Source organism: Nanorana parkeri, unplaced genomic scaffold, assembly GCF_000935625.1.
Source record: "Nanorana parkeri isolate BGI_ZX_2015 unplaced genomic scaffold, ASM93562v1 scaffold306, whole genome shotgun sequence".
In the NCBI taxonomy this organism is placed as follows: domain Eukaryota; kingdom Metazoa; phylum Chordata; class Amphibia; order Anura; family Dicroglossidae; genus Nanorana; species Nanorana parkeri.
In genome coordinates, this window is record NW_017306574.1 from 1,243,331 (window position 1) to 1,255,987 (window position 12,657).

The 12,657-nt window shown below is 44.5% G+C and overlaps 2 protein-coding genes across 2 annotated transcripts in view; one reads left to right on the forward strand and one right to left on the reverse strand.

Annotated features, from left to right (window-relative positions):
* PDZK1 (PDZ domain containing 1) overlaps nucleotides 1-8,655 on the forward strand; it is a 15,801-nt gene extending 7,146 nt beyond the window's left edge. Inside the window, exons 4-8 of the mRNA XM_018557856.1 lie at nucleotides 2,123-2,318; nucleotides 4,365-4,561; nucleotides 5,108-5,428; nucleotides 6,018-6,317; nucleotides 8,593-8,655. Coding sequence (XP_018413358.1) covers nucleotides 2,123-2,318; nucleotides 4,365-4,561; nucleotides 5,108-5,428; nucleotides 6,018-6,317; nucleotides 8,593-8,655 — 1,077 coding nt within the window. The remainder of the gene's footprint in view (nucleotides 1-2,122; nucleotides 2,319-4,364; nucleotides 4,562-5,107; nucleotides 5,429-6,017; nucleotides 6,318-8,592) is intronic.
* A 3,590-nt stretch (nucleotides 8,656-12,245) lies between these two features.
* LOC108788133 (Golgi pH regulator) overlaps nucleotides 12,246-12,657 on the reverse strand; it is a 30,021-nt gene continuing 29,609 nt past the window's right edge. The window contains exon 14 of the mRNA XM_018557859.1: nucleotides 12,246-12,502. Coding sequence (XP_018413361.1) covers nucleotides 12,296-12,502 — 207 coding nt within the window. The 3' untranslated portion in view covers nucleotides 12,246-12,295. The remainder of the gene's footprint in view (nucleotides 12,503-12,657) is intronic.

Here is a 12,657-nt window from a genome sequence, read left to right on the forward strand (position 1 = left end):
CAAGCTCCCTGGTGACAAGGGAGCATGGAGCCGGCTTCCTGGCCAATCAGGAAGCCCGGCAGGGTGTAATGACTCGCCGCCTTGGCTCCCTGATACCGGAAGTTCCGGTAGTGGGATAGGCAGCGTGAGCATTTGGGCAAGTACAAGTACTTGCCCAGTTACCCGGTATTGGCACCAATACTAGTATTTGTATCGGCGCATCCCTCATAACACCAACATACACTGAGTGGCCAGATTATTATGACCACCCCATCAGTACTTCGTTGGGCCGCCTCGTGACTCCACGAGATGATGAAAGGTGATGCGAGGAATCTGACACGGCACTGTTGCCCTTCTGTTGTCTTGTACCAGTCTTGCCACTCTCCGTTCTGCCCTAACATTGACTAGTCGCTGACGGCCACAATTCGCACGTTCAGACCCAGATTGTCTGCTTACAGTCCGGTCTTTAAACACTTTAACAACAGCTCCTCTTGAACATTTAACGAATTCTGCTGTTTTGCTGATACTCGCTCCATGGCTCCGAGCGCCAACAATCATCCCACGTTCAAAGGCTGTTAAATCGCATTGTTTCCCCGTATCTTCAGAAACAAATCACTTCTACTGTCGTGGTAACCAACCTGCTTCCCTATTTATAGCTAATTATAGCTAATTTGCCTACAAACGTCAGGTGGTCATAATAATCTGGCCACTCAGTGTATAATTTACCATAGCGTAATGATAGCGTAAGCTGTGTCCTGACGCTCAGGGTCAGGTGTCAATAACTGAAGGAGGGAGTCAAAGCTAAAAAAAAAAATAAAAAAAAATAACAAACAAAACATCAAGGTCACTTGGGGAAAGGGATGAAAAGTTGAAAGCACATTACACAAGAGTCAGGAGTTGTCACTATCATTTCACCAGAACAGCCACAAGAAGCATGGAGTGCTATGTACTTAAAACACTTCACTGGAAAACATTTTACATTTTTCTGGTAAAATATATTACCTTGGAATAGACATACGAGTGAATGCATAAAACTTTTCCGGATGAGTATGCAGGTCTGCATATAAAGTCCAAAATTGACCCTTTGATTCCCTTAGCCTCAGGAGCGGGTGCGCCCAAAAACGACGTCTCCTGCGAGCACGTTCTCTGAGGATTGCTGTAGCCAACACGAACCTCATGCCTGCATATAGGTGATACATGCCTGCTCCCCACCTTTTCACACACAAAGGTGAATTTGCTTTGAGGCAGAAGGAAGTGACCTCAGAGCATTATTAGCATACTGACAGCCAGACAGAAAAAAAAATGGAACCCACTGGAACGCATCAAAAACCGCAATACACCATGTTCCAGATCTGGTCCAGAAAATGGTGTGAACCCAGCCTAAAGCCGGACAGGGGTTCTAAATCCCTTCCACTCTATCCAAAACTAGAAAAAAAGAAAAAAAAAAACCTAGCTGGAGTTGGAGTTTAATAGGCTTAATTTAAATTTGGGGCAATGTTATTTGGGGTGGATCCACTCTTAATGAGAATGCAATGTATCAAGTTACTAGAACCTAATTAAAGTGTATGTAAACCCTAACGATGATGATGAAATCTGACCATGCCCTGGGTGTAACATGAAACATGATCTGAAAGGTGAATGCAGCCTTAATGTCTTTTTTAAAAAGTCCCAATTAAAATACCCAGGGGGGGTATTTATCAAAACTGGAGCAAACAGAATCTGGAGCAGTTGCCCATGACAACCAATCAGCATCTCTCTTCAGTTTGCCCAGGTAAGATTTGAAAATGAGACAGAGAAGCTGATTGGCTGCAGTGCAAATCTGCTCCAGTTTTAATCAACCGCAAAATCTTAGGATCCACCACAGTTCCAGATGCCTGCCTAGTGGTGTAGGGGCCAGCAGATGGAATCACTGCTCACAGTGGGGGCCACAGGCATCCAACTTTGCTCTGCAAGAGTCCAGAAAAAAAGACAATCCTTGCAGTTTCTTTGTGGGGTCCCCACAGCTCTAACATACACATGCAAAATATTTTTTTTTAAATTGTCAGCCTTGTTTGACCTTTTCTGCTCTTCAACATATCAATGGCGGGTGCACAGAAGCAGCAATGCATTCACTCTTCTATCTTTTGTTTTCCATGGCCTCTAGGTGAAGGCTGCGGGAGACTCTGTAATGTTCCTGGTAGTAGATGAAGCTACCTACAAACACTACCAGCAGAACAAGGACAATATTACTGCAGATCAGGCCACCACAAAGCTGCTACCAAATCTTCCCCGCATCGTGGAGCTGACCAAGGGATCTGATGGATATGGGTTCTATCTCAGGCAGGAGAAAAATCGCAAAGGTAATAATAATAATAATATAAGAGATAGTGTAAAATATCCTGAGATTCACAGAGCAGTTCAATGATCACATGAGGTTCTGTTCACATTTAGTGATTTGTACAATTTGAAACTTCATCACAAGGGCTTTAACGCTTGACATTAGGATTTCCATTATATCCAATGGTGCCCATTCAAACCTGAGCATAGTGTCGCTTAGGCCTGGTTCACACCTGGGCGTATTGAATATGCGAGTTTGTCTCACGTTTTTACCGCGATTCGCAGTAAAAAAACGCGCGACAAACGCGCGTTTCCGAGGGCTACTTGGCTGTATCCCAATGGAAACGCGCGACCAAAACGCCCCAAAGAAGTACATGGACTTCTTTGGGCGTAGGCCGTTTTGTAGCGCATTCAGACGGGCAGAAATACGGAAAGGTGTGGACCATACCCATAGAAAACAATGGGATTTTCATGTTTGTAGGTTTTGTTGAGCGTTCATAGAGCGTTGAATGCGCGTCAAAACGTAAAGGTGTGAACAGGGCCTTAAAGCTTGAGGCTCGTTGCTTGAAAAAGTACATGAGCTTCTTTTGTGGCAGAGTCCTGTGTTTTGGCCCCAGTAGACTGAGTAGCATCTGAAAATCATGAAAAAATGAACATAACGCGCATTATTGAAAAGTTTCCTTGCCTAGTAACTAGATTTCCATTGGCTAGAAATAATAACTATTAAAAAAACGCTTAAAAAATTGCCCAAGAAGACAAAAGTTGCTCAGCTAAAGTGTGAATGCGGCCTGAATGTGTAACATGGGAAGTACGGTAATAAAGGCCGCTGACTTCCATGATGAATGATATCTAATAACCCTATTATTATTATACAGGATTTATATAGCGCTATCAGTTTGCGCAGCACTTTACAATATAAGGAAGACATTATAATCACAATACAATTCCAGACAAGATGGTAAGGAGGGCCCTGCCCTTGAGGGCTTACAATCTAAAAGGGAGGGGCCAGTGACACATGAGGAGGGAGCTGTGTGGGGATGAACTGTTTGAGAACGTGATGGTTGAGTGGTTAGGTGAGGTGGGATAGGCTTCCCTGAAGAGATGAGTCTTTAGGGATCGCCTAAAGGCAGTCAGAGTGGGAGATAGATGGACAGGTTGGGGTAAAGAGTTCCAGAGGATGGGGGAGACTCTAGTGAAGTCCTGGAGGCTAGCATGGGAGGAGTTGACGAGAGAGCTGGAAAGCAGGTCTTGGGGATGGTTAGGGTGATATTTTGAGACAAGGTTTGAGATATAGCTGGGGGCAGAGTTGTGGATGGCTTTGTAAGTCATTGTCAATATTTTGAATGTTATCCTTTGGGTGAGTGGAAGCCAGTGGAGGGATTCACAGAGGGGGGCTGGGGATGGAATCCAGTGGAGGGATCGGCATAGGGGGGTTGCAGACACTGAGCGGTTGGTCAGGTGGATGAGTCTAGCAGCTGCATTCATGATAGACTGAAGGGGGGATAGCCTGTGTAGTGGAAGGCCAATGAGGAGGGAGTTGCAATAGTCAAGACGAGAGATAACAAGGGAGTGGATGAGTAATTTTGCAATTCTGCCTTGATTTCGGTCGTCCGTTGTTAGTTATACTTACATGTGCCAACGGATTTCCTATATTGACTGGAGTGAGCCCACTATTATTAACTCCTTTTTTACTGATTGGATGTGGGGAAGAAAGGTGAGGTCCGATTCAAGGATGACAATTAGGATAACCCTAAAGTATATCTAAAGCCCAAATAATTTGTTTAGATTTCGGTAGATTAGGGAATGGTTTAAATTCCTGTAAGACTTTTTTTTGCCCTGCCCTGAGACAGGGAAATTTCTCCAAAGTGAAGGGAAATGCCCTCGAAAACTGGTGTCCATATTGGAAGATTTTCCTTCATCTCCTCTAACGGTAACAACTGTAAAGGTTTTGATTTTCCATCATTTTGTATCACTTTTGGTGATGTCCTGCATATTTTATTAAGCAAGACTCATCTATGGTATGATGGTTCTGTTATCATCCAATAAGGTATTTTGCCTGATGTCCGCAGGTCACTTCATTGTGGAAATTGACCCACATGGTCCTGCAGATAAAGCCCAGCTGAAAGACTTTGACCGCGTTGTGTCTGTCAATGGACAAAGTGTGGAGCATATGCAGCATGAGCAGGTGGTGGAGGTCATCCGGAAGGGAGGGAATAAGACCACGCTGCTGATATCCGACAAGACGGTTGATGAACTGTACGCCAAGGTGAGAGCAGGCAACAACATCACAAGGATAAAATACGACTGCGATAACCCAACACCAATCACGTGTCAGTTTTTTGAACTTGCTGAATGAATGGGCTGGCAGCACACCTAAAAATGGTATTAAAGCTAGAATTCCTCCTCCCCCAATACTGTTTTAAGGACTTAACTTGTGTGACGCCTCTTGATCCGAACAGCTTCTTCCTTCAGATAGTTTTTCAAAGACCTTCCAGCGCTTGTACCGGTCTCTGATCCACTGTAGACTCCTCGGGTCCCACGGAGTCTGTCATGCGTGCACGTGCCTGGCTGCGCCCATTGAGTGTCAGTGGTGCTCTCATCCAACGATCTGTACTGCGCATGCGCCAGTCCACACTTTTAAACTTGTTAAACAGATTTAACAAAATCAATTGTATCTTTAATAGGACAAATAAAGTTAATTGATAGAGTTTATATACATGTTAAAAGATTTTACTTGTAGGCTGTCACTGCTTGAAAAGTCAAAATTAGCATTCATTTTCAACATATATTTTTTTCAAATTCTCTATTTCAGGCTGGACTCTCACCATTTGTGTATCTAAAAGAATCTAAGGCTTCGCCACAGGCAACAGAAACTCCAAAACCAGTGGAAACGCCCAAACCAGTGGAAACGCCCAAGCCAGTGGAAACGCCCAAGCCAGTGGAAACACCCTTGACTAAACCAGCTCCATCTGCGGTACAGCCGGTGGCAATTCCTTCTCCACAGCCTGCTGCCTCCAGCCCGTCCCCAGACCCTAAACACAAGCCCAGGCTCTGCAAAGTACAGAAAGGGGACAAGGGATATGGATTCAACCTAAACGCAATTAAGGACATACCTGGCCAGTACTTAAAGCAGGTAAATATATAGCGGCTCTGGAGTAAGGCCAAGAAAGGGGTTGACTGGTACATATGCAGACTGAAAGGATTTCTACAAGTTCTGAATGCAAGACCCAGGGTGCCCTTAGCCATACGATGACAGTATCTTTCGCGTGGGTGTCCACCAGGGCAGCTAGCCATCCTCTGTCAGAGGAATAGTTGATCAGACTGGTTAGAAAGCGTATCCTAGTCGTTATTGTTGGCTCTCTGATAAGCCAGTGAAGGTTTTCAGCCCAACGCCCTTCCCCTAAGAGTCACTTCCAAGTTCAGCCAGCCAAGATTACAGGTTTGACCAGCGAAGTCACCCACCTACCCAGTGTCTACAATGCTCTCTAGGTGTTAAATGAGTGCCTCGAACATTCAGCCTGAGATCATTCAAACACAGATTTCTGTCCTACAAGTTAAAGCCCAATTGAACCTTGCTATATGTGCGGAAGCAGTGGTCTCCCTGCAGAGGTGCTGAATCTGAGCTAGAGTTTTCCGATCCAAGTCCAAAACAAAATAAAATGTTGTGGCTTTAAGGTAAACAGGTTGAACTTTCTGACCAATCAAATTATTGACTTTGGTAGGTGACGGTGGGTGGCCCAGCAGCCGTGGCAGGGATTAAAGAAGAAGATGTGTTGGTGGAAGTGAATGGCGTCAACGTAGAGAAGGAAAACTACGATGATGTCATAGTGAGAATTAAAAATGCGGGAGGGTCCGTTACACTTCTGGTGGTTACCAAAGAAGGCAGCGAATACTACAAATCCCAGAAGATCCAGATCACAGCATCCATGGCAGACCCGCTGCCCGAAAATAAAAACACACCAAATGCCAGCCAGAAGACACCGCCAAGCAAAGCAAGATCAGCACCTGAGCCTGTAGAGCTGGTGAGTAAAAGTCCTCTTAAAGCTCAAACCATTAAAAGCACCAATAGGTAGCAGTTTATGGTCATCTATTGTGACTAATGGAGATATGTAGGAATGAGCTTCGGGTTTGGGGTGACCAAGAGTTTGACCTGAACCCAAGCTGATCGCAGATCATTGAATGGGTGAACGATTTTGAACGTTAGTCTGCCCACCAAACCTCCGTCTGTGTTCCGGCAACTAATAATGCTGTGTGGTATGCACAACATCATTGGTTCACTGGTATCTAAGCTTGCAACCTGCAAGAGTTTCAGGCATGCCCACCTTTTCCTGAGGCTGTACATATTGGATTCCTGCAGTCTCTCCAGAACTGGGCACAGTATTCTAAATCAGGTCTAACTAAAGATCTATATAGGGGAATCAGAACCTCCTTCCTCCCACTGGTGATCCTTCTAGTGATAACTAAAGATCTATATAGAGGAATCAAGACCTCCTTCCTCCTGCTGGAGATTCATCTAGAGATAAAGATATGTATAGAGGAATCAGGACTTCCTTTGTCCTGCTGGTGATCCCTCTAATGATACCCAAAGATCTATGTAGAGGAATCAGGATCTTCTTCCTCCTGCTGGGGATCCCTCTAGTGACAATTAAATGTCTATAAAGAGGAATCAGGACCTCCTTCCTCCTGCTGGGGATCCCTCTAGTGATAATTAAAGGTCTATATAGAGGAATCAGGACCTCCTTCCTCCTGCTGGGGATCCCTCTAGTGATAATTAAATGTCTCTATAGATGAATCAGGATCTCTTCCTCCTGCTGGGGATCCCTCTAGTGATAATTAAATGTCTCTATAGATGAATCAGGATCTCTTCCTCCTGCTGGGGATCCCTCTAGTGATAAAAATCTATATAGAGGAAAAAGGACCTCCTTCCTCCTACTGGGGATCCCTCTAGTGATAAAAATCTATATAGAGGAATCAGGATCTCCTTTCTCCTGGCTGCACCAAAAAGTGAACATGATCATTTATAAAGTACAGCAACTTAGAGTCCTGAAGGCATTAGAACACATTGAAAAATAAATTAACTTTTGTTTGAATAAAAAAATGGAAGAGAACCCAGTTATCTGACCTGTCAAAGTCACATGAATGGCTCTACTCCAATCACTGAGCTCTCTTTGCTCCATTGAGCAGACACAACACCGTGGGGCTTCTTCAGCTACACACCAATTTTTATGAATGGGATGGCCTGTGGTGCATTGGATAGCAATATGTGCTATTCGTTATAAATATTTATGTTTCATGTTACATAAACCTGAAAGGAATATCACCCCTATTGCACACCTTTGTGCCATCAGCAAAAAGACATACCTTTCCCACCAAACCTGGGAACTTGCCGGATATGGCAAAGCAAGTCCGACTTTTCGTTTCTGTTACCGGTTCATTACCAGCCCGGCTCAGTTCTCCAGCTTTCTAGTGGCAATGTCACTAACAGGGCTATTCACAAAAGGGTGAAGAGTTTGGAGAATGCATGAGAAGTGGACAACATAGCTGAACTGGAAAGTGAGCTGAATTGGAGAATTTTTCCAAATCAGCTATTTTGGCCTAGATTGTTCACTTCTCCTGCTTTCTCCAAACTCTTCACCCTTTTGTGAATAGACCTGTAAGTGAAGGCATTCTGTTTCTGTGCTGCTGCCATTTTGTTTGTGTTTACATCTCCCCCTGGCTTTGATTAAGTGTTTTACTAGGCAGCAGTGGCGGCACCATTACAATGATTGAAGGATGAGATAATTTTGCTCCTATGCCATCGCCACTGCCTACTGAATGAACAAACATATACAAAGTGATGCTAAGTGACAATAGGCAGCGGCGGCACATATGGCCACAGTGTTGTAATCCAACCCCCCACCCTGCTAGTCTCTGGCTTCGCCACTTCTGAAAGTTCCCAGGTATGGTTATATCACTTATAAAAAATGACAGCTCCCGGCCACCATTTACTATTGGGAGCCAGGGATGGCCTCCTGATCATCTGTGACTGGCTCCTGATCATATAATCAGGAATGTGTCTCCACCTCCCTTCTTTAAAAGGGTCACTGGCAAGGGGCCTAAAAAGAACAGGACATATTACAGAGACTTGTGGTACGCCACTGGTGACTGGTTCCATAAGATCGCCCATTTACAACCACACTCTGCAAGTGTCAGTTATACAAAATGCAGAATATCTACCATGTAATAAGTGACTTATCCAGCTTATGCCTCATCCCTATTACTAATTACCACAAACAACTGTGTTTTCACCTTCTCCAGGAAAATCAGGCCAAGGAAGAGGCGAAACCAGAACCAAAAGAGAACGATGACACAGCCCTGTAAGCTGAGGGAACCGCCATCACCCTTTGTCCATGTTTCCGACAGACAATTGGTTTAAATTATAAAGACTGGAACATCGGATGAAATGATTCAGCGAATCCCACTCTGCCAAAATGGTGATACGCCTCAATAATTTAACATGACCCTTTCATGAAGCAAAACCCCTGTGCGATTAAGCCCTGACGGAAGCTGCCGTTCATTAACTAGTGTGAGGCCTGCTAGTTCTATGGTGGGCAGTAAGGTGTTACTTCACTGCCACACAGCTGGCATGAAGAACGCGTGTTGGGAAAGGAGTGCCTCATTCAGAGTCTAATCTCACAGGTCCTGTACTATGTGACCAATTCCCTTTTATTCCGGAGTTTGCAGTTTACTGATTATCTAACTGCGAAATGAGATGGTTGTGTGATAATTAACTCCTCGCTCTTCATTCCTAGGTAGACCTGCAATAAAATATTTAACTTTATGGCTTGTTTACATCCACGAGTTTGCCATGAGCTTCAACCCAGGCTGCCTTATCAACCACTTATCAGTTCATTAGGAAATTGATGGAGCTGTAAAAGTGCGATTCCTGAGCACGGCGTCTTTGCCATCTGTGGTTTTGAATTATATAGCAGTATATTCAGATAGAAAGTTCAACACATTCCATGCATCTGCTACAGGACGGCTGCAGGACTGCACCTAAAAAGTTGAGGTTTTAGGGTTCGTTCACACCAGCGGCCTAGAGTTATTCTGTGCAGAACCTGACACAGACTCCCAGGGAGTCTGAGCATGCAAAGAATCTGCGTATGCGCAGACATGATGCAGGTCTCTGTCAGGTTCCATAAACTGGCAGAGAACTGTGGCGGTCTGAGCATGTGATCTCACACATTCCATAACAGAAGTCACCATCACTCGATGACATGTGCAAGAAGTAAAGCACTTTTTATTAAATTGTCACATGCATCATACAGCCAACGTTTCAGGGCCACGCAGGACACTGTATCCGACGCGGCGCCATGCGTGTTGTCACTTCAAGCACCAACCTTCCATTAAGGTCTGTACGCTGTATGGAGTGCAGGTGATTTCGTATTATCGGAGATCTCGCACATGTGCAAACATGCCGTGGGTCTCTGCCTGGTCCTGGAGGGAGGAGGTAGGGAGCAAATGATAGGAACTTTGTTTCAGGAATGAAGGTCCGCTTTAACCAACATATCATCTAACTATGTACATCAGGATGTTGCGACACACTGCCGTACATGGTAAAAGTGTTACATGCTGCATTTTTATGCAATGCACTGTATGGTGTGAACAGGGCACATAGACAACAATTGCGTTCCACAGTATGTGTCCTTTCATTGAGTCTGCATTGATCAATGCAGATCAACCAGGATGGTGTGAACAAGTTCTAAGGCACTGCTGTTCTAATGATTGGTCCAAGAGCTTTTGAACCTTTGCCAAGGCACCGTAGGTGATCGGATTTACCTTTGCTGCAGTTAAGTAACACTTGCAGGTCTTGTCTCTCTGCTCTCCTTCTATCAGCATGTTCCTTGTTAGCACATGAGCAATAGCACATAACTGATTGGCTCCTGGTGCTGCTTCTTCGCCTCCAAATCAGAACTCTGCTGTACAGCGAACTGCAAGAGGCCGAAACCAAGACAAATTCAGGTACTTACACTGCTTGTATTTAAAAAATAACACTTTCAATCAATATGAATAAAAACAGGACTGCATTCATGTGTGTGTTTTATACCTGTCTGGAGTTCGGCTTTATAATAGAAGTATAAATTACAATATCCTAGGCTCATTGGCAGCTGGTTGGTTTTGCTTTACTGAGACAAGATCTTGGGTGCATAATGTTATTCACAGAACTATCAATTCTTACTTAGAAATACTTTGTCTTAATTTGGAATTGTCTCTATTGCTTTCTTGTTTCCCTCAATGATAACTCTTCTGACAGGCAGAAGAGGTGTCTATAGATACGAGAGAAGACTTGCCCGATACTGAAATTCATGGTCATATCAAGAAATGTTTGTATGTCCATAGGATTCCTCGTTGCCTGATGGCCAGGCTGCTCTGGGGTGGAGTGCTGCCCCTCCCCCTCTCCATACAAACTTGCATGTCTGTACAATGGTCATTGCATTGCCAGCCATATTGTGAATGCATTTCCTTCTGCTGCAGGTGCTTTAAAGCTGCTTTAGCTGGCATGTAAAGCATGGAGACCTATGTGGTACATCATCCATTTTTGAGAAGCCTCAACAAAGAGCCTTATAGATGTGTGACTCCAATTTTTGGGTTTGCATTTGCCATGGCAATTGGGTGGAAATAAGAACTGTGATGGGGAGATCTCTCCAGTGGAGTCTCTGAGAGATATAAGAAAGCACTTGGAGATACCAGGCAGAATGAAAGTGACACTAAACTCTCTCTGAGCTGTCCATCTTAAACAGTCGACTAAGATGCAATTTCCATCTGCTTGCTGCCATACTTCTGGGACAGGAAGTGAAGGGAAATCTGGGACCGGAAGTGAAGGGTGCTCTGCAGAGGTCAAACACCCGCACACTGCATCAGGGCAAGAACTCATTCCAGTCAACAGGGAGAAGGAACTTTGCTGAAAACTATAGGTCTGAGTCAGAGGAAGGGAGGGGGGGGGTGAGACCTCTCCCGGGAGACTACTGCTTGCACACAGAAAGCAAGGGTCTTTCTTTACAGCTGTGGTAAACCTACAAGTGCTCTCATACATCTGCTTCTGGGAGTCATGGCTGTGGCTGTCACAGTCCTGCAATGGCTTATGGGATTTGTAGTTGCACCACACCTGGAGGGCCAGTGTTGGTCTACCCCTGCTTTACAGCATGCTTACAGGGGACAGTCTTTTCTACTCAGTCTGTGGCTGCTCTCTAAAGAAAATGAACTGGAAAACTTTGCACACCTTTTGTATTCATGCACTTGGAAGGTATTTAAATGAAAGTTCAATTGGGCTTTACCAAGCAAGGCAGCCGGTACTTATGATGGTTCCTGGGGTGAACATTAGAGCCACTCAGCATGTTTTCTGGGCATTTCTCAAACATTCAGGAAGTCTTCCAAATGCTCTCTGAGCTTATTAAGTGCTAGCTAAACATCTAGAAAACATTGCAGACAAATGAGTTGATGACCGGGTGACTTTGCTGGTCAAAACTGTAAGATTGGCTTAGCTGAATTTACACATGACTCCTACGGAGAGGGCATGGGGCTCAGAACTGGCATTGGCTTATCAGAAGGACAATTGTGCTTTCATCTTACAATAAAAAAAGCCTTCATAATCGTTATCTGCCCAACTTCTAGGGCGTCCATTTGCAAATTAAAACAAATAGGTGTTGAAGAGCTTTACATAAAACCTTGGCAGCGTGGGTATCCGTCCAAGACTTAAAGGTTTATAAAAATAACTCAACACCAGTGTTGATGGTTTTTAATAAAAGTTCTGTCATTTTAATGAACAAGATTCAGAATCTAGTCTTCGGTCACAGTGGATAACTCAGATATTGAGGAGGCAATGCTGACTGGATTAGGTGGCGTGTCAGATGTTCCACTGAGTCACTTCTCAAGTTCTTCTAGTCTGGGCAGAAGCCCTGAGCGGCCTCTCAACGTCAAATCGCACCATGACAGAAACAGAAGTCTCTTTATTCAGTCAGTGTTATAAGGCCATGTGTTTCTCTGGGGCCTGCTTGTGTGCCAAGTACAGGAAGAGGATGCTGGACAAGGCGCTGACCAAAAAGATGACATCAAACCAGCGGTGGTAGAAGTTAAACTGAAGCTCTCCCAAGACCTCGGTGATGATGGTGCGATATTCCAAAGGCATACTCATCCGGATCAGGAGGACCGAGGACACAAAGTACATACCCTGCAACAAACAAAAGGGAGATGTTTCAGCTGAGTTGAATGCCAACGTACATTTCTGGTCTTTATGGTGCTTTTGATTATGTAGCCTTCCAAATCTTCGAAGAGGAAACCAAGCTTTTCTTAACTCATTCCATAGCTGCAAACTAAGGGGGCCAT